This window comes from Rhagoletis pomonella, unplaced genomic scaffold, assembly GCF_013731165.1.
Source record: "Rhagoletis pomonella isolate Grant_MI unplaced genomic scaffold, Rhpom_1.0 Rhpom_scaffold_00007, whole genome shotgun sequence".
Lineage (NCBI taxonomy): Eukaryota > Metazoa > Arthropoda > Insecta > Diptera > Tephritidae > Rhagoletis > Rhagoletis pomonella.
Window position 1 is genome coordinate 21,109,950 of NW_023458561.1, and position 26,362 is coordinate 21,136,311.

The following is a 26,362-nucleotide window of genomic DNA, read 5'->3' on the forward strand; positions in this document are numbered from 1 at the left end:
GACCCTTTTTCGAACAAAATTTAGTAACTTGACACCATACACCATTGACGACAGAATTGAGATATTGAAAAGGTTACAACGGCATTAATTGTAGCTTTTTTGTTGTAAATTTGTTGTGGAAAGAAAAAATTTGTAGCTCTCGTTTTTTAAGAAAAAAATGGTATTTAGTGCTAACTTGACACCATACACCTAGTCGATAGAATTGAGATATTGAAAATGTTAAAACGACATAATTGTAGCTTTTTTGTTGCAAATTTGTTGTGGAAATAAAAAATTTGTAGCTCTCGTTTTTTAAGAAAAAAGTGGTATGTAGTGCTAACTTGTCACCATACACCTAGTCCATAGAACTGAGATATGCAATATGTTACTATGCCATTAATTGTAGCGTTTAACTTTAAAATTTTTTTGTGAAAAGACAAGATCACGCATGACAAGATCACGCGGGCAGGAGAGTAGCCCGTTAGAATCGCATTTAGGAAAAAAGTTGAACGATTTTGACATTAGCCGTTTGTTTACATTTCGTCGTTGTTTACAATTTGGTGGTGGCTTTTTACTGCAATTTTCTTCATTCTCGCTTGTGCCAATGTGTGTACACATAAGATAAAGAATAATTTAACATAACGGCATGATTTATAGAAGAATTTGCATAATAAAAATGATTTTTCATGCGTTCAACAATTTCGCGGTTTTCTCCGTTCTCTTCGTTGTTTACTTCTTACAACAAAGATGGCGTCGAGTTTTCGGCAGCTAGAAAATAACTTTTTTCGTTCTTTCCTTCCCGCGTGATCTTGTGTCTTTCGTTCATGAGTGAGTTGTGCAGTTTATTTTCCTCCAAGAGTTCTTATCAAAGATTTTAAAAGCAAACTTATCAGGCTTCTATCATTCCTTGAACATCATGAGAATGTCCTAATATTTGGCGACCTCAATGCAAGACGACAGAGTGGGGTGACCAGACTCAATCTTGCAGAGGCAATAACCTTTACAAAATCATATCGGAACACAAATTTTGGCACTTGAGTAGTGAGACTACTGGAAAACTTGCAAAAAAAAACCACTTTCGATCCAAATGTTGACGATATTCATTTCCAATTTCATACAGATATTGAAGCGGCCACCCATACACTCCGCACAAAAAGAAGTCCAAAACCATGGTGGACGGATGAACTGGATAAAACTTTCCGCTCTCTGAAAGCATCCTATAAGAAATGCAAATCCACACCTTCACCTCAAAACTTTCTAGATTTAACTGAAATAAAAAGAGACTGGAAAAAAAAACAAGTAAAGGAAACAAAAAGAAGAATTTTTAGAATAAAATATCAGAACTAAATGATGCCCCTACCACAAAAATACGTGAAGATTTGTAAAAGCTCTTCGGGGCGATTACAAAAACTCCAACAACTTCCGTGGTCTAACGACAACAATAAAGACTTTCTGAATTTATTAAAAAATCAAGTTCCGAGTGGTAATAACTTCTTACCAATCAATAAAGAATTAATCCCACTAAACAACCTTGCAATTTCTTTTGACGAACTACATAAAGTCATACACTCCAAAAACAGGAGCTCAGCTGGTGGTGTAGATCTTGTAACCTACAAAATGCTTAAAGCCCTACCTGATGAAATGCTCAAAATGCACGTCCATAAACCTAGCTGACCCAATTCGCCAAAAATCAACAAAAATTAGCTAGGAATTAGGTGTTAATTAGGGCCTCCAAAATTAATTTAGGTGTTCCTTTGGTTTCCGAGAAATTCACAAAAATGTGTGGGTCAGCTAGGTTCACGTAAACATATACATATATGCAGGAATTAGGTGTCCTTTGGGGGTTCTTCAACGCCACTAAAACTAATTTAGTAGCTCCATTGGTTTCCGAAATGTGTTTTACGTAAACCTAGCTGACTCATAGTTAAATTTAGGTTTTAAATTTTCCAAATATATGCTGGAATTAGGTGTCTTTTAGGTGTTCTTCAACGCCAATAAACGTAAACCCACACATTTTTGCGAATTACTCGGAAACCAATGGAGCTACTAAATTAGTTTTAGTGGCGTTGAAGAACACCTAAAAGACACCTAATTCCAGCATATATTTGGAAAATTTAAAACCTAAATTTTAAGAATTAATTTAACCCACACATTTTTGCGAATATCTCGGAAACCAATGGAGCTACTAAATTAGTTTCAGTGGCATTGAAGAACACCTAAAAGACACCTAATTCCTGCATATATGTATTTCGAAAATGAAAAAGAAAAAAGTTAAAGATTGTTCAGCTAGGTTAACAGCGCTAAGCTAGCTGAAAAACACATTTTTGCGAATTCCTAGGAAAGCTATAGAGCTACTAAATTGGTTTCAGTAGCGTTGAAGAACACCTAAAAAACACCTAATTCCAGCATATATTTGGAAAATTTAAAACGTAAATTTACACATTTTTGCGAATTTCTCGGAAACCAAAGGAACACCTAAATTAATTTTGGAGGCCCTAATTAACACCTAAAATACACCTAATTCCTAGCTAATTTTTATTGATTTTTGGCGACTTGGGTCAGCTAGGTTTATGGACGTTCAAACTGCCAAAAAATGGCGCACGATCAAAATAGTACCAATTCCAAAAAAAGATAAAGTCTCAAGTATTTATTCTAACTTAAGACCTAATGCCTTAATTTCTGTATTTTTAAAATGTATAAACCTTTGTATTAAAGACAGAATCTCTAACTTTTTTGAGGAAAACGATATAATACCTAAACAGTCGTTTGCTTACAGAAAGCACAGATCAGCCACAAATTGTATAAACTATTTTTTGCACGAAGCGGCAATACTTAAAAAACAAGGCCGTAAAGTCATCGTATGCGCCTCAGATATCAGCAACGCCTATAACTGCGTCAGTATTAGCCAACGCAAGGGAGTCATGACCCAGGTTGGCATTCACAGAGTCTACACAGAATGGATTAGCAACTTTTTCGCATACAGAAAACTACAACTTGGCAAAGCCTCCATCGAAATACATGATGGTCTACCTCAAGGCCTCTCGCAATGTCTTTTCAACTTGTACACCAGGGAACTACATTCCATTCAGGATGCGAACACTAAGCTATACCAGTTCGCTGACGACTTCCTCATCATGTCACATCACGAAAACATTGACCGCGCAACTGCAAATCTGAGGCGCCCAACCCAATAGAACCTCTGCTTAATCTTCTCCAGGGTTTTCGTGACTCCCAAGTGCCCTCCACTAGGACCATTGTGGAACTCCTTGAGTACATCCGAAATTCTTACCCTTGGAACTACTATCAGGTTGCGGGAGTACTGGCCATCTTCGCTTTCCCATACCATATGCAAACAGCCAGATATTAATTTTAAGCTGTTCCATTGTGCACAGTACGCCTTTGCGATGGGGCTTTCCGCTGCCATTTGCTCCTTAGTTGGCCTTCTGTCCACCTCCAGTCCATGCATCAAAAGCTCCAGATCTGGATCTTCCTGCTGACACTTTCGTAGCTGTTCTTCCTTCCACTCTTCCGCTGGTGTTACTGTCGTTAGACGGACGTCTATAATGTCCTCTTTGCCCTTAGCTTTTGAGCAGTGTTTACATTCCAGGCTACATGGTCGGCGGAACATGGCATCAGCATTACCGTGGACACTTCCCTTGCGGTGCTCAATAGCGAAGTCATAACTTTGCAGTCTCTCAATCCACCGAGCTAGCTGTCCTTCTGGATTTTTAAACTGTAGTAGCGTTAGTGACCAAATCAGATCGAATGATGGAATGTGATGCGCCCGTATCCACAGTTAGTACTCGCTCATGTCCGTCCACATATCCACCAACAGTAACGTTGCTCGTTTTTCTGCCGATTCGCGAGACGGAGATTATGGGGCATGAAATTGCGAGAGCCAGCGCGCGTCCCTTACAGCTGGCTCGTTTTAGTTTAACGACTGATCGGAGTTGGGCTCGTCATCCTCAGTTCTGCGTTTATGTACTACTGAACTGTTTGACCTGTTGGAACCCGTCTTACATTCGCGTGCGAAGTGGCTTGGTTTTCCTAGCACCATACTTTCTCTCGGTTGTACCAGGAGTATTCTTCCCTGCCATCGACTTGAGTGTTTTCAGGATCTCGTTCATCACGTCAGATGTCTCCACTTATACGCGATGGGCTTTGTAGGCTAGTCTACTTAGGAGCGCCGCCGTTTCACGTGCCTGAGCATACGAGACCGTTTCAGCAAATGTTGGCTTCGGATTTGCATTCGAGGTGTTCACCAGATGCGTCTCCAATAGCTAAGTGAGCCAACCTCTCGATCTCTGAAGCGAATTCTTGTAGAGTCTCATTGGCTTTTTGGCAGCGATTCTCCAGCTCCATCTGGTAAATCTGTCTCCTGTGCTCCCTACGTCTCTTCACGGCACTCATAAACGCATCGTAACTGTTCCTTTCACAGCAAGGAATAGTTCAGCGGACTTATCCTCCATGTTCCAATGATTTGCTGTCGCAGTCTTCTCGAACTGGAGCTTAAAGACCTGGAAAGGAATCGTGATGGAGTTTTTACCTTAGGAGCGCTCTTTGAAGTAGCTGGAAGAATCATCGGCAAATCTCGGAGGCGGCCTTCCAGCTCACCCACCTTTTCCTCGACTTTACCCTGTCTTTCTTCGATCTTATCCTGCTTCTCTTCGATTTTATCCTGTCTTTCCCTGAGTAGCGCGTTGTCTCTGATTAAATTCTCCTGCAGCTGTGTGATCTTTTCATCCAGCTGCGATGACACCAATGGTGCGACCTCTGTGCTTCAAGCTGTGTTTCCAGCTGCGATGAAATGTGTGTTGACATCTTTTACATGCGTGTTTCCTGTGCTTGCATCATCTGTGACATGGCAGCCAATAACGTGTTCATGTCCATAGCTGTTGATGGCGAAGGAGCCTTTTGTTGTTCTTCAACCTTCCCGGATGTCTGATGCACATCCTTTGACGAACATGCAGCCTCATCCTTCTGTTCGTCCTTTGCGGATGTATCGTCGGGTTTACCCTGGAAGTCGTATTTGTCCACGTCGATGCCTTCTTCTGCTTCCATAGCCTCTCGCAGCTGTGATAGTAACTCCACTTTTCTTCCGGAGGTTGCTAAATTTCGCTTCTCCAACTACTGCTTGAGTTCCTCAATCTTTAGATCCTGAATTTATGGCATTTTCAAAAGCTTATCCTTGGGGATTTATTTAACAATCCCACTTCTGACACCAATTGTCACGATTGTCCTCGAACCTTGAGGGATTTCCCAAATATCCTACGGATCGTATCGCTGGATTGTTAAATAAATGCTCACGATGACCAAATTGTACAATTAACATTATTATACAACAAACAATTAACAATACTCGCTAATACCGTAAAAACACTGTACAGTACTCGTTAAAGCAATTACAACGCTTTACAAAACTTGTAACACAATTAAACTTATAGCTTGCTTATTCGCAACTCACTTGTAGCTTGCTGACTTGTAACTAACTTACTCCGCTGTATACCTGCACTCGCACTCATGGCATCTCTAGAATGTTCTGAAGTTCATCGCTCATTCTTTCTCCCGCTGTTCGCATTGTTCTTCCAACATGACGTTTCTCTCTGTGGAACATTCTACTTCATCCCTCGAACATTCTACCTATTTCTCGTTGGTCGCTTCGCGTTGCCGCAGTATTCGCCACAATATATTGGTGTTGGCGCGGTAACTCCGGCTACGGTGTTAACGCAATTGCGCCTGCAGCGCATTGTTACCCATGCCTACACCGGTGATCGGACGCCTGCCACATTGTGGTAGATCTGTCACTTTTTTGAGCATCTACCACTGAGGGTCTGAAATCTACCACATATTAGCATTTTTAAGTACAGTATATTTTGCTTTGCTGCCTCTATGCTTAAGTGCACATTTAAGATACCTACCCCAAAATGCGCATCAAAAGCATTATTTTTAACATTTATAAGGAAACTGCTCCGATAGATGCATTCAACATACCTGTACATTGGCGATACCTGCCTTAAAAGTTGTGCGACTAGTATCAATTATCAATGAAAGTATTACGTTTACCTGCACTGGCCCTACCATTACCTAATTTTACCTTTTATTTATTTTGCTCATCTCGCAGAACAACGAAAATGGCTATCAATTTATGTAGTTATATAGATAATTAGATAACATTCGGTAAAAATTTCGCTTGCATTAATTTCTACATGGTAAGTGCTCCGCCAATATTTGGTTTCATAGGGATTCGGATACCTTCCTCATTGAAGTAGTAAAGAAAATTCGCTTAAGTGCCTTTTTCGGTTACGTGCACAAGTTTTTCGTGCAAAGAAGGATGTGCAGCTAAGCAAAATATACTGTATTTGTATTTTTGCTTGACATAATTTTCTTAATTTTAAGAGCAAAAATTGTCCAACACTAAACACTATTTTTATTTATTTATTTTCTACAGTCTGTTAGACTTATATTACAAAAAGAGTTATCATTCTTATAATTAGGTTTAGATACAAAATTTAAATATTAAATACAATATGCTCTATGGAAATTTTTAAATAATATTATTTCTTAATCACTGCAATATAATTCAATTGGTGTAATAATAACAAGATGTCAGTAACTTAACCTGACTTTCGGGACGCATATTCCGGCAACTCATTTTAAAGTAGTAGAAAATGTACTAATTCGTTCTACTTCTACTCCATTTGTGCATCAGGTGGAGTTCTGAGGATATGGCAGCTTTATTTATTACAATTTTTACGAACGCATCAGCAGCTGTCAGTGAACGTCAACAAGCTCGCTACAATTGAACTGGATTGAAGAGAGAATCTTGCTTCGTCAAGTTTTTGCTTCTATTTGTTTCTCATCGCCAGTTTCGCCGACGCCATTACAGTTTGCGAAGAAAATTTCTTGTGGGTAGTATTGTGACTGTGATCTAATTGTATTTTGTAATATAAAGGCTTGGGAAAAATGCTTAAAAATGAGAACAAATTAAAGCCCTAACATAGGGCTTTCAAAGTTATTATTGAATTGTTAGTGAAATCGTGGAAATATGCGTTAAAAACATTCGTAAAAGTTTACGTACTTTGCTTTCTGATTTTTTCTTATTTTAATTGGTCATTGGTCGCTTTCATCGTCGTGTTCGCTGCGTTGTCGCCTTGTAAGCTTGCTTTATTTCGTCATATACGCACAAAAATTGCAGAAGTTCGGGTGTATGTGAAAAAGCGAAACGAACGATTTACGTCAATATAAAAACTGTTCATAACTGAAGAGAAGGAAGGAAATAAATATTTTTTTTTAAACTTCGCCATCACTTGATTTGATGTATAAGTGTAATATAAAATAAAAAGCTGTCTTTGGTATAGCGATAATACGGGAGGTTCAAGCTACCATACATTTTGTTGCAAAAGCAGTCGAGTAAAGGCCCTGAAAAAAAGGTAATATGAAATGAAGTGCAATTTGTATATTTTTGATATACGGGTATTCGATGGCAAAAATGTATAATTTTCCAATGGCAGTGCGTTGGTTCGTGGAAGGAAATAACTCTGCTGGAGGCTGGAAAGAGAAAGATGTTGTCTATTTCTGTGCGGAGAAGGTGGGCCAACATAAGCTTGTATAGTTGTCTCATTCTTATTTCGTTAAGTATTTGTTTCTCCTCGATAAATGCACTTCCCATTAAAGGAGGCAGAGGTGCAGTGCTCCCATCCGTGCTCCACTATTTGCAAACGGTCCAAATAGGTAGGAAAGTGCTTCCTGTGCTTCATACATGTGGTGCATGCACAAATGGCCAATTTTTAATGAAAAAGATGAGCTTTGGATTTTTTTGTGTGGTATTTTTCAAATTTTGTATTTAAACGCAGTTTACATATACATATGTACATTTATTTTGTTATTTATAATTTTATTTTTTATATGAACTTTAACTAGGCCATTTTGCCCCGCCAATGGTCTTTTCCTCATATAGCTTTGCTACAGTCGAGTGTGGTTTTTAGGTCAGTTTGGCTTCCCGACAGATTGCATCTCTTTATAGTTTGTTCAATGTTGTTTGTGTTCCTCCGTGGAAATAGTGGTGTGGTGAATTTTGATACAGTTTACATATTTTCCATTTAATAATGCAACAAACTGGCAGTCACACGTTCCAACTTTTATTTCTGAAATTAATTAAATATCGGGGAAACTTTCCCTTATGCCCGATCGTTTTGAGCGTGGTTGAAGGAGGTGGAGGGCATGAACCGCCCTTTACAAAAATGTAACTCCCGACTGCCTAGGCCCTTTAAAATCTCTAGGGAGCCCTTACAAAAATTGGCAAAAATCACAATTTAATGGTATTTCAACAGTATTATTATTATTTTTTTTTGAAATTACTCAATTTTAAATGATAAAAATACCGTTACACTATTGTGTGCACGTTTTAAACAATCAAGTGTTGCTTGATATACTCAAATAATACGAGATCTGCGCTAGTCGTTTAATTTTTTTTAATTTCCATTTGAGATAATTTTTTTTTTAATCTCCCATTTCTTCCTCTTCATCTTCCTCCCTTGGAAACAAACCATTATTTTTAAATTTTTGTGTTCAAAGAGAAATGCAATTGAGGTTAATAAAAACTAATTTTGTTTTTGTTATTATTTGTAAATATTTCTTTAGTTCGACAAATAAAAGAACTCAAAAAAAAAAAAAAAAAAAATTATTGTGCCAAATTTTCTTCAGCAGTACGTAGTTCTTACGAACTTTGCTCCGCTTCCTATTATGGATTGCTAAAGTTTGTTTGTGAAGAGTACAAGGCACGATTGTTTTGAACAGAAATATATGCGCGTACCATTAGCTCTGATCCAGTACTCCATGAACTTACAAGGTTGTACGCGAACTTGCAGGAAGGTAAGGAAAAATGTTCGCGTACTTCAAAATCCAGTAAATGAGACTATTTTTGGAAAGCTGTGTAGGGAATGAAGTTGCAAGATTTTACCCGAACTTTTTCTTCTGGTAAAATCATGAAACGTGTCAAGAGATCGGCTGTTTGCAGTTTTTACAGGAAAAATGTTTTTTTTTCCGTACTTTTCGGGTTTTACTCACAAAATCCCCTCCACCAAAAAATTTAAATGGGTACCGCCGCTTAAAATTTTTCACAATTGAGTAATTATCAAAAATCTGCCTTTTAATCAAAAAGTTGTTTATGGAAAATACCTTATTTTTTGTATCATGGACACAACTTTTCACACACCTTTTGTTTTGAAGAAAACCAGGTGGAATTAACAAATGAAACTGTATGCTGATGTTGAAACATTTGGGGCCTGTGGGAGTAGCATACCTCACGGAGGTCCTCAATTTGTCTATGACCACTCTCATCATTCCTGATGTGTTGAAATCAGGGAGAGTGGTTCCACTGCTGAAACCGGGGAAGCCCGCCAACAGAGGAACCTCTTATCGCCCGATAACGCTTCTTTCCCCGGTCGCGAAGACACTTGAGGCCCTGCTGCTCCCATACTTCACCTGCCACCTAACCCCAGCGAAACATCAGCATGGCTTCCGTAAAGTGCACAGCACAACAACAGCACTTAACGCCATAAACACCCAGATAACTCGTGGCCTAAATCGCAACCGCCCCTGTGAGAGAACTGTCCTAGTAGCGTTGGACTTGTCAAAGGCGTTTGACACCGTCTGCCATTCTACGCTGCTAGAAGACATTGAGGCCTCCTCTCTCCCACAGGGACTGAAGCGATGGTCGGCGAATTATATGAGTGGTCGACAATCATCAGTAATCTTCAGAGATCAAACCTCGAAACCAAGAAGAATAAAACATGGGGTTCCACAAGGTGGTGTTCTCGCCCCCTTACTTTTTAACTTCTACATCTCGAAACTCCCCCAGCCTCCTGAAGGAGTTTCCCTGATCTCGTACGCTGATGATTGTTCGATTTTGGCGTCCGGGAATGGAATTGATGACCTCTGCTCAAAAGTAAACGGTTATCTCTCCAGCCTTTCTCGCTTCTTCACTGCAAGGAGCCTAACCCTCTCCCCAACGAAATCAACGGCGACCCTCTTCACCACCTGGACGAAGGAGGTCAGGCTAGAATTAGGCATTCACGTCGACGGCACACCTATACCGACGGTGAACAACCCAAAAATTTTAGGGGTTACCTTTGATAGCCTGCTCTCCTTCTCCGCGCACACAACCGCAGTTGTCAACAAAGTACAGAGCCGCAACAAGGTCCTCAAGTCGCTCGCCGGCAGCACTTGGGGCAAAGACAAAGAAACGTTGCTGGCAACATACAAGGCAATTGGCCGGCCGGTTCTAAATTATGCAGCGCCTGATTGGTCACCGGGGACTAGTTGGACGCAGTGGACGAAGCTACAGACTTGTCAGAACGCCGCACTCCGGACAGCGACTGGGTGCCTTCTGATGACGCCTGAGCACCACCTACACATCGAGGCCCAAGTGCTCCCCGTACGGGAACACAACAAAATGCTCAGTAAGCAGTTTCTGGTGGGGTGTCACAGAAGCGAACACCCTAACAGACCACTGCTGGAGGAGGAGCCTCCGCCCAGGCACGTCAGGGGGCACCTATTCGTGTACAAGGACGCAGTCCAGACCTACACAGACCAACCACTGGACCCAATGACGTACAGACATTCATAGGGAGTCAGTCTCCACCTACCTCGACCCCAGGCCTAAGAATGTCGTTATCGGAGCCCAATCACCACCTGTGCAAGAGACGGAGCTTCAATTACCTAGAGAGACCCGCGTTACTCTGGCTCAGTTACGGTCTGGATATTGTAGCCGCCTAAACAGCTACCTGTCCAGACTCGACCCAAACATCCCAAATGAGTGCCCGGCATGTGGAGACTCCCCCACGACACCAACCACCTCTTCACATGCCAGCTCAATCCGACTCAACTAACACCCCTCTCCCTTTGGTCCGACCCCATCGAAACAGCTCGTTTCCTGGGTCTACCGTTAGTTGAGCTCGACGATAATGATTAAAAGTTGACCCGAAACAGGCGGGGCTTAGTAGTGCCGCTACAACAACAACAACAACAACAAATGAAACTTGGTTAAGGGACTCTAAAACATGTATGCCTAAAAAATATAAACAATATAATTGTTTATACTTTATTTGTTGTTAAAATTTCTTAAGTCGTTCCACTTGATTTCCTTATCAAAGAGTGCATTTGTCACATACTTTCATATATATAAATGCACATTACACTTTCTAATAGTTTACACACCTTTATTTTATTTTATCTTGTATATAAATCACTTTAATCCAACTTTTATTAACTTGTAATTACATTACATTGCACCCATATTTACAATAACACATGGTTGCAAACTGACACATATGATGTGTTGCCATACTGTACAAAACAATACAATTGAAAGAATTCTACGTAGTGAGGGTTATAATCCCTAAGTGCGACCGAAGGCCGCCTACGCAGAAAGGTGTTCTCTGCAAATGGTGTTCAGCCCCCTTCTTTGGCAACACAGAAAGGAGAATTCTACTTAGTGAGTGTTATAATCCCTAAGTGTGGCCGAAGGCCGCTTACGCAGAAAGGAGTTCTCTGCAAAAGGTGTTCAGCACCTCATCTTCGGCAACACAGAAAGGAGAATTCTACTAAGTGCAAATTCCGAATTTAAAATCTGCTTTTATTATTTAAAATTGCAGTCTGGCAGCACCAAGTTTGATGTTTTGCTATCTTATTCATCGTTTATACGAAAACTTTAAGGACAAATTATATAAAAACTATAGGGTTGCTAGAAAAAAGGGGGGTATTTTTGAAATCACGGAGTCCTATTCTACCCCCCCTTCATCCACACTTTTTCTAGAATTTGCCGTCCGCATACTAAAATCTTCCCAAAGTAAGCATGAAATTAAGCTTGGAAACCCTGAATAAGCAAAATAAGTAATTCCAAGCTAAAGCTTATGTGGTCATCACATGCTGCTTACCAAGCCTACTCCCAATGACCACATGGAACATAATAGGCCACCTCTTCAACATTCACCACTTTCCCATATTCACAAAGATAAAAATAGCCCAGGAAAATGTAAAACACCACCGTGAAAAAAGTTTCTACTCGACCTGGCCAATTGGTAAAAAATTCAACAAAAATTTCGATGAACTATCAGAAAGACCGTATTGTGAAAACGCCAACAAAGAAGCCAACAACATAGCAAAATCAATCCGTCTAGCAGCCAACGTTTCCATTCCACAATCGTTCAACAAAATCAAAAAACACGTTCCTTGGTGGAATAAAACATTATCGGATTTCCGCAACCAAAAAATGACGGCCTGGCATGTCTTCCAAAAAGCGACTACACAACAAAATCTTCTAGAATACAAAAAGCGTAATGCCATCTTTCGAAGGGAAATGAAACGCAAAAAGACTGGTTTTGAAGATTTTGCCAATTCAATTAACATAAAATCAACTACAAGAACTATGGAGCAAAGTCCGGAGGCTAAAAACTGTAATAAGCAAACATCGATATACGCAATAAAAACAGCACAAGGTACAACAACCGAATCCAAGCCTATAGCCAACCTTCTTGCTCATAACTGGTCTCAATATTCCAATGACTCAAATTTGGCAGATGAACTTAAGCAAGGTAAAAACTCTTATATAACACCAAATCAACCAACTAACCCAACTGCAAGAAAAAGGGAAAATCCAGGTTTCGATCGAATCTCATATGCAATGATTAAGCAATTGAACGCATCTGCAAAGACAAGACTTCTAGCTTTGTATAACAACATTTTTCAATCGTACAATGCCGCAAAACTGGAAAAGTGCCACCGTCGTCCCCATCGCAAACCCCAAAAAAAGTCAAATCAGCTTGAATCTTATCGACCAATCTCGCTAATTTCGGGCCTGTCGGATAGTCGCGACGCGTCTACTGTGGTTTATAGAAACACGAAGTCTCATTTCATCCTGGCAGGTCGGATTCCGACATATAACCATATTTCCATACTATCATTAGACTTCAAAAAAGCGTTCGACAGAGTAGGAACAAATGTAATCTTAGAGAAACTTCAGCAGTGGGGAGTTGGACCCAAAATCTTTAATTTTATAAAATCATTTTTCTTAAACTGTAGAATTCGTGTCAAGGTAAACGGTGTTTACTCTAATTTATATCCACTATCAAATGGTATACCCCAAAGGTCGCTACTTTCGGTTTTACTATTTTCAATTGCATTCAACGAAATTAGCCATATAATACAAAAACACAAACTTGTCAACCATTGCGCCTATGTCGACGAAAATTTATGTACTATGCAATGCTAAGGATTATAAAGAATACACGAGGCCCTTGAAAATGTGTTGAGAGAAATTGCGACTGGACATTGACCTCGGGGCAAGAGTATCGCCTGGAAAAACCAAACAGCTGCACATTTGCAAGAAGATTAAATACTCTTCTCATAACTACTCAATCAGGCGATGAGCTGCAGATACTGGGACTCATATTCACAAAAACCTACACATGGAAGCGGTACCTATTAAAATTAAAAAACGATCTGGTCCCCAGAATCAATCTATAGCATTTTCAGTTTAAATGAAACCATTTTCAAATTAAACGAAACCTTTTTCAAATTAAATGAAACATATTTCATGTTAAGCGATACCTTTTTCAAATTAAATGAAACCTTTTTCAGATTTAGTGAAACTTTATTCAAAATAAATGAAACTTTTTTCAAATTAAATGAAACTTTATTCAAATGAAATGAAACTTCTTTTTTGGGCATATATGTAATACTCCTATAAATTTTCTTGAGTCAAATTTCCTTAAGGCAGTACGCAGTTCTTAAGAAATTTACTACGCTTTCTACTACGGTTTTCTAAAGTTTTTTTGTGAAAAAAGAGCACAAGGCAACCCAGGCTTGCAACAGAAATATATGCCCGTTCCATTATTTCTTGAGGAAAGAGTGAGGCAACAGGCTGTGAGGTATCAAAAATGTCAAAATTCCTTGATTCGTTGAATTCGTTTTCTTGAGAGCTGCATACAGGGCTTATTTCGCGTGTGTGTCCAAGGAATTTTGACATTTTTGATACTTCACAGCCTGTTGCCTCACTCTTTCCTCAAGAAATAATGGAACGGGCATATATTTCTGTTCCAAAAGCACTCTTAACATCATAAAACCCATATACTACAAAGCCATTAGAACTAGTATCTCCGCTTTTCGCACCACATCAATAAAAAATCTTCTTATTGAATCGGGTTTACCCGCACTAGAGGAACGGATATAAGAGATTAATTCCAAATTAATACCAAAAATTGTTTTCCCAAACACATCCGTAATAAAAGAAGACTTACAAAAACTTCTACCATCCAAGTGTAAATTCATTGTCACTCCTGCTCTGCTGAAAATACGTCAACTTAGAAGTAAAACCAGGAATTCCCCGCAACTACAGTCCGGCTTGGAATTAAAACACTCATGCGACATCACTTTCCACATTTATAAAAAAGACAAATCTCTAAACCTAAAATTTAAACAAATTTTCCTTGAGAGGGTCAATACCTCTAAAAATATCGGCTGGTCCATCGTATTTACCGACGGATCAAAAACGGAAGACAACGTTGCTTTCAGCATAACATCCGAAACTGGTGTATATATTAGCTTAAAATCCATGGTCTCATACTCACCAGTATTCTCTACCGAAGCAGCAGCAATACACGAAGCCTTAGTATTTGCTCTCCAAAAAAGAACAAAAACCATAATATGCTCAGAAAGCCTATCGGTTATCCAAGCAGTTAAAAATCCAACTTGCAACACTTGTGAGACAATTAACCATATAAGAGAACTACTAATAAGAAATCACAAGTCACTAATGTTACTATGGTACCCAGGGCACGCAGGAATCGAGGAGGATGCTGACGATGCGTTCCCACGACAGTCGGGTCTACGTAACCGGAACGACCCAGATTTATATTTGGCCAAGGACTGTCACTCCAGCAACTTGTATGCTGCTACAACAACAACAACATGCCGCGAAATTTGCCTGCAACTCTCCACAAATAGCCAGCCCGAAAATTAAAAAACTCGACATTAAACGACATATAAATTTATGCATATCAAAGGAGAGACGAGAATCGCTAAAAACTTATAAACATACGTACTACACCAACAAGGAATATACCCCTCCACATTACCCAACAAATGTACATGGTTTCAAAGCAAGCATTTTTCTCACCTTCGTCTTGGGCATACTACTGAAACACACCAGTACATTTTAAAGAAAGAAAATCACCATATCTGCACCGTCTGTAACACCAACCAAACATTACACCACATCCTAAACGACAATGAAATATAGCGAAATGACAATATAGCGATAAGAGATGAAACCGAAAGATGACAATCAACATAGAGCTGATGGTCTCGGAAGCCAGTGCTCATAACCATATTTAGTATATTCATACCAGTGTCTAAATAATAATAATAATTTTATAATAAATATATATTGTATTTTGAAGTGAATTGTTTTCGTTATTTTCTTGTTAAAATGTATGATTTGTTTATTTTTACTGGCAACAAAATATTAGGAAAATATTTTTAATCGCATATTTTACTTGTTTATAGCGCATATTTTTAAATTTTTTCGATTTTTTTAGTGCATGAGATTCCGAGCCTACATATAACGTATGAACAAAAACTTTTTTGCGTAGTAAGGGTTATAACCCCTAGCGTGACCGAAGGCCGCCTACGCAGAAAGACGTTCCGCCCCTTTTCTCCGGCAAAACAGAAAAGAGAATTCTATCCCGCGCCAAGAAATGGTCATTTTTCCATCGGTTCCAATTTACCACACAAATCAAAGTTGGCTAAAAAAAATAGATAATCTCGGATTCACGGTAAAAAAGACAGTTATTCGCGCACTTCGAATATCACCGCCCGTGATTACGGCAAATAAACACTTTTTCAGAAATTACCGTCAACGGTAAAAGTTACCGTGGCGCGTGGGAATAGACACTTTCTATTGATAATCAGCCTCAATCGAGTATCGTGTCGAATCCACGCTAGTAGATATCTATGTAGTGTATAAAAACATTTGAGAGCACTTATTTCACTTCGATAGTATGTATTACCATTTTTTTCGAATCGTGCAATTTAGTACAATTTACTACTAACGAAATGAAGCTGGTTGATTAATATCTCTCCAAACTAATTAGGAGTAGAACCAGGCTGCTGTGCCTACTTATTCTTGTTTCCGATTCCATTAAGCTTACCGATGGTTTCCATTTCGCCTATGTTGTAGATTCGTCATTTAAGGTCTTATAACTTATTTCATGTTCTAATGATTAGTTGACCATAATGAAAATTATTCTTATTTAAGTTGCTGAAAACATAGCTGAAGAAGGATTGCAATTGACAACATACATATCCTTATCATCTTCCTTATTATTATTATCGCTTTCTTTCACATTAGGACAACTTTCTTTAAAATCACATGCTCACAGCTGCACTTGTTTCTTCTTCAGAGTTAGCTTCATCTTCATCTCCGACTTCGGTTCTACTGTTTACAACCTTAGCCAAACAATTTTCATAATAGGATACGCATAAGAGTTAAAGATATAATTTTTTAAACAAAACACTAATTTATTTATAAGTTCACCAAAGCTTCTTTTATTACATATATTTCTATGATTTTTTTTCAATTCAAGTACATTAAAGATACTGGCTTGGAAGCGGACCGTCATTGTTTGCGCTGCCTATTCTCGGTCATCAATTTTGATGGTACGCTGTCAACAAGTCCGAATTCGAACTACAATTTCATAGTACAAGCACAAGCAAAGTTACTTGGCTCTCAGTTGGAAATTCAATTGACTAGAGTGTCTGCTATATCGAATATTTGCTTTGCTGTGGACAATTGCTTTCCTCAACAAAAGGTTTGTTAAAGGGATACACTATTAAGAGTATATATGAATAAAATGTTAACTTACAAATATTATATAAATATTTTTTAGACTCTTAAACCGACACCACAACTTATAGCGCAAATAGCTAAAATAACTGGAATAAGTAAACTCTGTGAAGTGGTATTGTCCTTAGCACTAACACACTCAACCCAGCCTGACTTACGTCGGTACTCTCAGGAACACCTGAAACTTTCATTTTCCGAACTAATTGAATCATTCTTGGGTAAAAACGAAACCAGCTCTGCTGCCAGAAGCACCTTACCGGAGGTGTCGATTGATATCTTGCAACTACTCCTAATTTGTCTAGATGAGTTCGTAAGCAAAGAACTGAAGAATAAGTTCTTGGGTTTATTACGAGAACAATTTCCGCTTGAGCGCGTACCGCTCATATTAGCGCCACATTTATATCGTCAACCTCATTGTGATTTCGAAGAGGTAGTTAGTGAGCAAACTGCACCATTGTCCGTAGCGGATGCAGAATTTGATGAAAAAGACAACACTACCCTGGCTGCTGATGGAGTCATCGCTTGTCAGCATTTAACGGAAATTGGCATTGAAGATATCTATGACAATTTATGCCAGACAATATTGACAACACAGGTAGCTACTAAGATATTTGTAAAAATTCCAACGATCAAAGAAATGAATGCTCCTTATGATTTTCAGGTGAATAATAATATTATGGACACATCCTGGATTAATTTAATCCTAGAGATTGGTTACGAATTCACTTCGAGCGTTGAAGAATGTAAGAATCATCTACGTTGTGGTTCGCGCGAACTTCAATCACAGGATGTGGCCAAGATCATTGGTCTTATGTGCCGTAGGCACTCATCACTACTTGACTGCAATGTGAATTTGGGTACTCCGGCCAATTTTTGGCCTGGCCAGGCGGGCACTGTGCCCGGCACACAACAACAACAAAATGTGGCCAATAATAATGATGGTAGTAACGTAACGGGCAGTGGTGTTGATAAAACATCCAATGTGAATGATAAAAAAGACAAAGTCGGCGGAAGCGCAGCCGGAACAACCAGCACAGAAACCACACAGGCATGGAAACCAGATGTGTTTGTACATGCACTGAAGGAGGTAGTGTCACAGTTGAACTGGAAGGAGGTGTGCTTGGGTAAGTAATTTTTAAACCAAAAGGTCCCGTTGTATTAACTTACAAAAACATTTTTATAGAACTGGATCATCCTGAATTCATATTGAAGGATAGAATCGGCCTCGACCTTCTGCTCACTATTTTCCGCTTGGGCACACAATCTGCTCTATTTCCCCATCCAGAATGCATATACCGTCACTGGCAGAATGTAAACGGACAGCTATCGCTAATAGCGGTTATGCTAAAGAATCCAGATTTGTGCTCCTTTTCCGATTATATCTTTACTGCAGCACCAGTGGAAATGCTAAAGACACCCCCAGACACTGACAACAAAGAGGTTTGCGCCTGGAAATCTCTGCACTTAGTGGAAGTTTTACTTTATATTGCCGATCAAGGCTACTACCCACAAGTGATAGAATTGTTTAAGTTCCCAGCGCAACATTGCCCGGATATACTATTTCTATCATTATTACACATTAATCCACCAATAACTGCACTACGACAGGAACTCTTCAGTCAACTCATACCGACTTTCCTAACAAATCATCCGAATTCCGGTGTAATACTGCTCAATGCATGGAATTCCGCAAATTTTGGGGTTATTCTGCGTCCCATCATTATGCAAGCCATGTCAGAATGGTATCAGCGCGGCACCGAATACGATCAAGTCAAACTGTCGCGGATTCTCGATGTAGCGCAAGATTTAAAAGCTCTATCTACGCTGCTCAATGAACGTTCTTTTCTGTTCGTGATTGATTTGGCATGTCTGGCCTCGCGTCGAGAATATCTAAAGTTGGAAAAGTGGCTGAGTGATAAGATACGCGAGCATGGTGAACCTTTCATACAGGCTATTTTGAAATGTTTACAGCGACGTTGTCCCCAAATTACCAATGCTAAGATACCAGAGAGTCAGTTGCCATCCAAACAAGCTCAGCTACCACCCGAAACTGTAACAACTATGTTGCAATGTTTACAAGCTTGTATTGGCAATGTTCCACCAGAAATAGCTGATCTCATAATGCAAATGACAGCTAACTGTTCCATTATGGCAAATAAGGCAAGAGCTGCCGTACCACCGTTAGTGCCACAGCTTCCGGGTGTTATGCGTGGACATCGCGGTATGGATATGGGCGGTGGTGTGCCGGGAGTGCCACCCCCACCTTTCTCTGCCAATTTGAATGCACAACAAATGTTTGGCCCCACAATGGACACCCTATCTAATTTAACAACAAACATAGCCAATTTGAATCTTGGTGGACCCAATGGAGCCTTCAATTTCGGTAATGTTCTAGGTAAGTTAAAAATAGAGTGATTTCTTCTAAATGAATCGGAATCTATATAAGTTCTTAAGAATTCAAAATAACTTGCTGATAATTCGTAAACAAGTACCTATTTTTACGTACATATTTTTACATGTACATATCATATCGTCACCAGAAATGCAAAAAGACGTAACAACATCGTAACTGAAATGGAAAAAGTCGTGACTAATATTTTTTTTTCATAAAGTGATGTGGGAGTTGTAATTCGATGAAATCCACCATATCAATCAAAAACTCAATTTTGATTTTTTTTATTAGTTTCGACTTTTTGTATTTAAGCGAGGATGTTTGTTACGTCTTTTTGCATTTCAGGTGACGATATGTAACTTACTTAAAAATAAAAATGCGGCATTCCAAAACGTCAAAATACAAAGCACCAGTCTCGTTTACTTCTAAACCTCAGTAGATTGTAATGCCAAATGTGTGCAACCACGGTTAGATCCTAGTTTTCCACTAGGTTTCGCCAATTTGACTTCTTTTTCTAGTGTGGTTTCGAAATGGAAGAGACTGATGCTTTGTATTTTGACGTTTTGGAATGCACCCAAACTTTACGTATATGTGCTATACATTTATGTGCATACGTAAATCTACATTCATTTACGTTGGCGTAATTGAAAAAAACTAATTCATAGGTAATTTGGCGTCTACACCAGCTTCTCCATCTCGTCTTATGAATCCAGCTGCCAGTCCATACCCATTGAATGCAATGCAAATGCCCCCTCCTAATGTTGGCAATTTGGCACGTATGCCACCAACAGCACCACAACCCACACCCACGCCACCAAATCCCATCAATCCGGGCATGGCCGATCTGCAGGGTCCCGTCTCCAAGGAGGTCGAAGATGAGGCCAATTCATACTTCCAACGGATCTACAATCATCCGCCACATCCCACACTCTCGATTGACGAAGTACTCGACATACTGCAACGTTTCAAGGATTCCAACATACGTCGTGAACAGGAAGTCTACCAATGCATGTTGCGTAACCTCTTCGAAGAGTATCGCTTCTTTCCCCATTATCCCGAAAAGGAGCTTCAAATTACCGCACAATTATTTGGTGGCATTATTGAGCGAAACTTGGTACCAACATGTGTGGCATTAGGTTTAGCTTTACGTTGTGTTTTGGATGCTTTACGCAAACAGGACTCGAAGATGTATAACTTTGGCATAACGGCATTGGATCGCTTCAAAAATCGTTTACACTCATACAACAAATACTGCGAATATATTCGTTCCATTGCACATTTTCACGAATTTCCACCGCATTTGATACAGTATGTGGAATGTGGCTATTTGCAACAGGAACCACCACCAGCTAAGATACAAATGCTGATGTCTGGCACTGGACAACAGGCGCCGCCCGATTCGATTTATCGCAGCAATTCAGTGACTGGTAAGTTATTTTTCAAATTAATTTTTTATTTAGTTTCCCTTGAATCAAAAATAAACTATCTTAAAATTTTGAAGTATATACATATATAGCCGACTTTTATGAAAGCAACTGCAACTGGTTTTTTTAATATTTACCGAGCAAATTAGCTTTACTAGTACTCTTGGCGAAGTCCTCTTTATTCATAAATATGCTTAGCAACTAACTTCTTCAAAGTAAAAAATTTCGACGGTCTAATTTCGTACTAAATTTATTAAAGCTTTTGGAATCTATCTACGGAATTAAGAAATTAAACTTTATTTCTTATGTTTTGTCGTTGACGTTGCGAAGATTTGTATCTAAATATGAATAAGCAGGTGTCCACTGATTTAAAAGATCTTCGAAAGGCAGATTGTGCGGCAAATCGGGGAAATTAAAAAAAGCCACATTCCACAGTCAATATATCGAGCCCTAACCGCCAAAATAACGCAAGCGAAATTTTTTTCAAAATTTTATTTTTGATGCAGAAATATTCCTCGGGCATCTAGATGTATTTCTGCATCGAAAAGAAAATTTTGAAAATAATGGCGCTTACGTTATTTTGGCGGTTAGGGCTCGATATTGAATAATTACAAAGAGCCTCGATGTTTCCAAAGAGTAGGCAGCACTGGAAAAGCTTTCAAAATTACGCCAGTAGATACTGACAGGTAATTTCTAAACAAAGAACAAATCCGACTTCAATTCTCATATAAAAATTTAAGATTATTGTTAATTCTTCAAGATCTAATGATTGCATCTAAGCCAATTAAAAAAAAAGAACCATAAAAATCGGTTAACGTGGTCCAAAGTTATGTGGTAACATACATAAAAAAAAAATATTCCGACGAATTAATAACCTCCTTTTTTGAAGTCGGTTAAAAAGAAAAGATCTTATTGATAGTTCAAAATTCAGTTTATGCAACTTTAATAGAGGGTGACTTTAAAGCTAGAAGGGCTCATTTTGGAAAACATTGCAATGATTGCTAATTTTAAAATCACTTATAGCAAACTCATTCCTGTTGTTATAAAATTTGGCATAAATAAGCTGATAATTCGTAGAAATATAGTTAAGCATCAATCAAATTTTCACAAGAGTACACAATTTAAATTAAGCGGCACAATTGAAGGCATAACAGTCGTTCCCACGACAGTCGGGTCTACGTAACCGGAACGACCAAGATTTATATCTGGCCAAGGACTGTCACTCCAGCAACACTCCCCAAAAAGTCTTTGGGGAATTTGTATGCTGCTACAACAAAAAGGCATAACAGTTTCCTTTAATAATATTGTTCGTAAAAATACAATAATTTGCAGTGGTAGAAATAAACAAATATTCCCAAGCAATGGTGGAATTCAGGCGTCAAACGTTAAGTTAAGTTATTATAAATTAGGCATACGGCGATTGTGCTATACCATAGTTATGGGCCTTGCCCTTAAGGTATAACCGCCCCTGACACCATCTTGTAAATAGTGGAATAAAGTCGCATTTGATATTTGATAGCGAGAACGCCGGATGTATTTTAATAACCACTTAGCCTTCTGAATTATTATCAGAAGTTGTCTTTTGACCCATTCACTGGTGCACAGCCGTGGGACTCAGTGCGAGCGGCGCAAAGGCATCGCTTGCCACAAGACTGGGCCAGTTATCGACCCAGGGACTTGAGCTGTGCCCAGAAGGAAGTACAACGGACCAAGGCGACGGAGCAAACGTTTGCGATGCCACAGACATAGATATGGATCCAGAAAACGACGAAGGTGCGTATATTCTGGAAAACGAAAACGTGGATAACGGCACAAACAACGGTGCGAACGGTGGCAAAAAAAACGGCGCGAGCATTGGTGCGCACTAGGAATGCAGAAGCAGCTACCATCCGCGGATGCGGATGCAAATGTGGATTTTAAGTATTTTTAAGAAGAAAATAAGAAAATGGAAAGGTAGGTTAGCAGTTTTTAACAAGGATGCATTGTAACGTTAATTTGAGCGTTTACTAAAAAAATTGAATCGGTTCTGTTGAAACGATTCAGTTTTTTATCGCTTAGGTAATTATCAAAATAATTCTATTTTGGTTTTTAACGAAAAGAATTTCAATCGTTAATGCTGGAGTTGTAGCATGCATTTAGGTGCTAGGTGTCAATAATGAGCTGGCAATGGCATACAACAACAACTTTTCGTTGATTTATTTTGTTTTAATGTTAACGATTGTTGATTTATTTCGTTTCAACGTTAACGATTGAGTTCTGTTTCGTTAATTCAGCTCTGAAACAAAACGAAATTATTTTGATAAGTTATTTTTGCGCATCAACAAAACGAAATCGATTCATATAGTTTGTTGAGCATCTCTGATTTTTAATAATGTTTATTTTACTTAGTACTTGAATTTAAAAATTGGAACATTCGGGCAGGTTCTGCAATTCACTCCCGAGAGAATCTCAACCCCTGCCAATTTGAATTCAAAGCGAACCTGACTCAAATTCACTCGGAAGTGGATTGCAGAAACTGCCGGAATATATTTAATAAAAAGTAATGAGAATTGCATCGGGGCTGTTGTTGTTGTTGTATCAGCATACAAATTCCCCAAAGACTTTTTGGGGAGTGTTGCTGGAGTGACAGTCCTTGGCCAGATATAAATCTGCGTCGTTCCGGTTACGTAGACCCCCGACTGTCGTGGGAACGAATTGCATCGGGGCTGAAAGTGGCCGCTGTATCCTCCTGACTTTCATCTTTACTCGAGGAATCTTGCATAATGGCGTGATCGTTGTTTAAACAGCGCTTACAAGCCAAACCAGATGTGTCATGTTTTTCTAAAGGTTTTTAAAAATAATTCTTTATGATCATTCCTTTGGATGTTTCAGAAATTGGGGAACTTGTAACGTCATCAGCGTTTTTCGATTTTAGTCTTTGTAATTCATTTTTAATACTTTCTTCTGTGACTGGTTTGAAAAATGTGTGCTTATAGCGAGCTAAATAGGTGAATATGGGAATTAATTATTTTTTTCCCAGGAATGAAACTTTTGAACAAATTCCGTTTTTCAATTTCGTGGCTGCCAGTGGAATCGGATCACAATATTGTTATTTCTGTCTCAGATAGTTACGTAATTATTACCTAATTAAAGGTCAGACATAGCTTTTTAATTATTTGAGCATCGATTTTCTTTATAGTCAGACGTTGACCATTTCTATTGCCCGACAAGTAAACAAAACTAATTTTGCTTAGAATAAATTCCCCAAAGAGCCCCATTTGAAACGATTGAAACGAATATATGTAACATCAAAAGCAATTCACGAAAATTTGGTGCACACTTTTATGTCTAGTAGTTTTTTTAAGATTGGTCCAAAAAAATCATAATAAAAAAAAAAACAATGCAGGTTTTGAAAGCACAGACAACAAACAAAAAAATATTATTAAAAGGACTATGTTTCCTTGACGTACGTCAAAGGTCAAGTAGAAGTGGGAACTTGTATGACTGCCCATTGATAGCTCGGTTATATAGCTTAAGAAATAATATGCTTATAGACATTTCTGTCAAAGTTGATAAATATGACACTTGACCAGTTTTGTTACACAAATACTCCCACGACCGCAGGCACAAAATATTGGCTACAATTTGTCATTTTGTTTGCCAGATATACGTTTTATCAGTGCACTTGCACAAGATTCGCAATCGCAAAAGCTCCGCATTGATTATTGCGAATGCGAAAGCGCATGCGAATGTTAAAATTAACGCGGAAGCGAAAGCAAATATTCGCAACAACCCTGGTGCGCACGACGACGAGGCTATCAATGGTGCGGACAACGGAACGAGCAATGACAACATCGAGATTGTTTACACGGCGATCCTACAAACGGGAGTGCGTCGAGAAGTAATATTACATTTACATTGGACCAAAATGCGTGATTTGAAATCAGTCATTTGAAGGTGTTTACACTGCTTGATCCGCATTTGCTTTGACTTCTCATCAAATGAAAAGGGAAGACAAAAACAAAATGTATGTAAACAAACACTACATTTATTATATTGTTAACGCTTTTTGGACACAAAAAGGCAATTATTCTTTGATTAAACTAAAAATGTGTAAAGCTCTTGTATAAATTAACAATTTTTACACACAAATTTCTAAGATTTATTTATTTCGTTGTGTTTGTTTTGTGTTTGAAAAATTCCAAATGTCAAAGACAAACCAAAGCTTTTGTGGAACTTTTGTTTCTGAGTGCGTTCAATAAAATAGTACGGCAATTGGAACGCATTTGTTTCGTGATTTTGTGTGAATGCGTCGAAATGCGTCATTCTGGAAATGTGAATTTGTATGGAGAAATGCGTGATTTGGCCTCGCATTTGAGGTTTCTCGCCCAAATGACGCATTTGGGCTCAATGTAAATGTAATATAAGTGTGCTGCATGTAGAAAATGTCCGCTTTGGTAGACGTAGAATCAGGTGATTATATTTGTCAGGACGGCTGAGTTGTTAGAGTATATATTATACCTGCACTAAACGTTGAGTTATTGGAAGCTAAGCATAACGCGTTTGTGTCTATACCATAAGTGACAGAGTTATGAGTCTAGCTCTTAAGGCGTGACCGCCCAGGGCACCATCCTGTAAATAGTTAGTGGAATAAAGAGACATTCGATATTTGATAGCGAGAACGCCATAACCACTTAGCCTTCTGAATATTTAAAAATTGAGGAATAATGCGTGGAAGAGTTATGAAAATTACAGATCTTAAGAAAATATGCCAATGACCAACTCCCTTAGACCTTGCAGGTCCATTGTGATACCACTGTGAAACAGTGAAGCTCTCATGAATCGCAGAATTTATTGTATTCCTACACCGGATAGTTCCGTGAGAGAGACGAAAAAGTGCCTACCTAGAAAGCCCGCTCTGCTCTTAGCTAAAGCCGGGCAGCTGCAGCAGAAGTGCTCTACTGTTTCTTCTTCTTCCACATCTCTGCAACTTCTGCAATATTCATGGGGAAAGTATTCCTAATCTGAAAGCGATGCTACAAAATATCCAATGGCCGGTTAATTAAGTCATTACCTCCCTTGAGAGGCTGAGCAGTCTTTCGGGTTTTTCCTATCAATTTGCGGCCATAGTAGCCTAGTTGTTGTACAAGTACCCTGGAATAACCATGACCTATTGGTCTCCTGAGTGATGTTATTTCTAATCCTTGATTTGCAGGTTGTCATGGATATCATAATCTTACCTCTGCTTTCACACAGTTGAATATTGGTATCTTTCCTGGCTAGCTCATCAACTCGGCAGTTTTCTTCAATAACTCGGTATGTCCCAGGACCCATATGAGGCTGACCTTGAAGACGGTGCTAATATCATTTAGCGCTGCCAGGCATTCCTGTACAACCTGTGATCTTAGTTTTACCGCGTTCATTGATTTGATGGCCGCCTGGCTATACGAGAAGATATTAATCGTAGTCTTCGTTACGGCATGTGTATTAAGGTATGCAACCACGCTGCAATGGTCCGGAATTCGGGCGAATAATTCCAGTTCTAATTCTTTAGAAAAAACTCCGTAGCCAACCCTGTTTGAAAATTAGCGGATACTGTAGGGAGCTATGTTTCCTTGTGAAGAGAATTACTTTAGTTTTACCGGGGTTTATTCCGATTCCCTTACTCTCTGTCCAGTTTATAAG

The 26,362-nt window shown here is 38.9% G+C and overlaps 1 protein-coding gene across 5 annotated transcripts in view; it reads left to right on the forward strand.

Annotated features, from left to right (window-relative positions):
• Positions 1–26,362, forward strand: part of LOC118742439 (CCR4-NOT transcription complex subunit 1) — a 59,012-nt gene that overhangs the window by 7,543 nt on the left and 25,107 nt on the right. For 4 of the 5 annotated variants that reach the window (XM_036474510.1, XM_036474509.1, XM_036474508.1 and 1 more), the window contains exons 3-7: positions 16,623–16,847; positions 16,926–17,477; positions 17,544–18,006; positions 18,066–19,277; positions 19,940–20,701. In XM_036474510.1, the coding sequence (XP_036330403.1) occupies positions 16,623–16,847; positions 16,926–17,477; positions 17,544–18,006; positions 18,066–19,277; positions 19,940–20,701 (3,214 nt within the window). The remainder of the gene's footprint in view (positions 1–16,622; positions 16,848–16,925; positions 17,478–17,543; positions 18,007–18,065; positions 19,278–19,939; positions 20,702–26,362) is intronic. The other variant, XM_036474512.1, reaches the window with a different exon arrangement.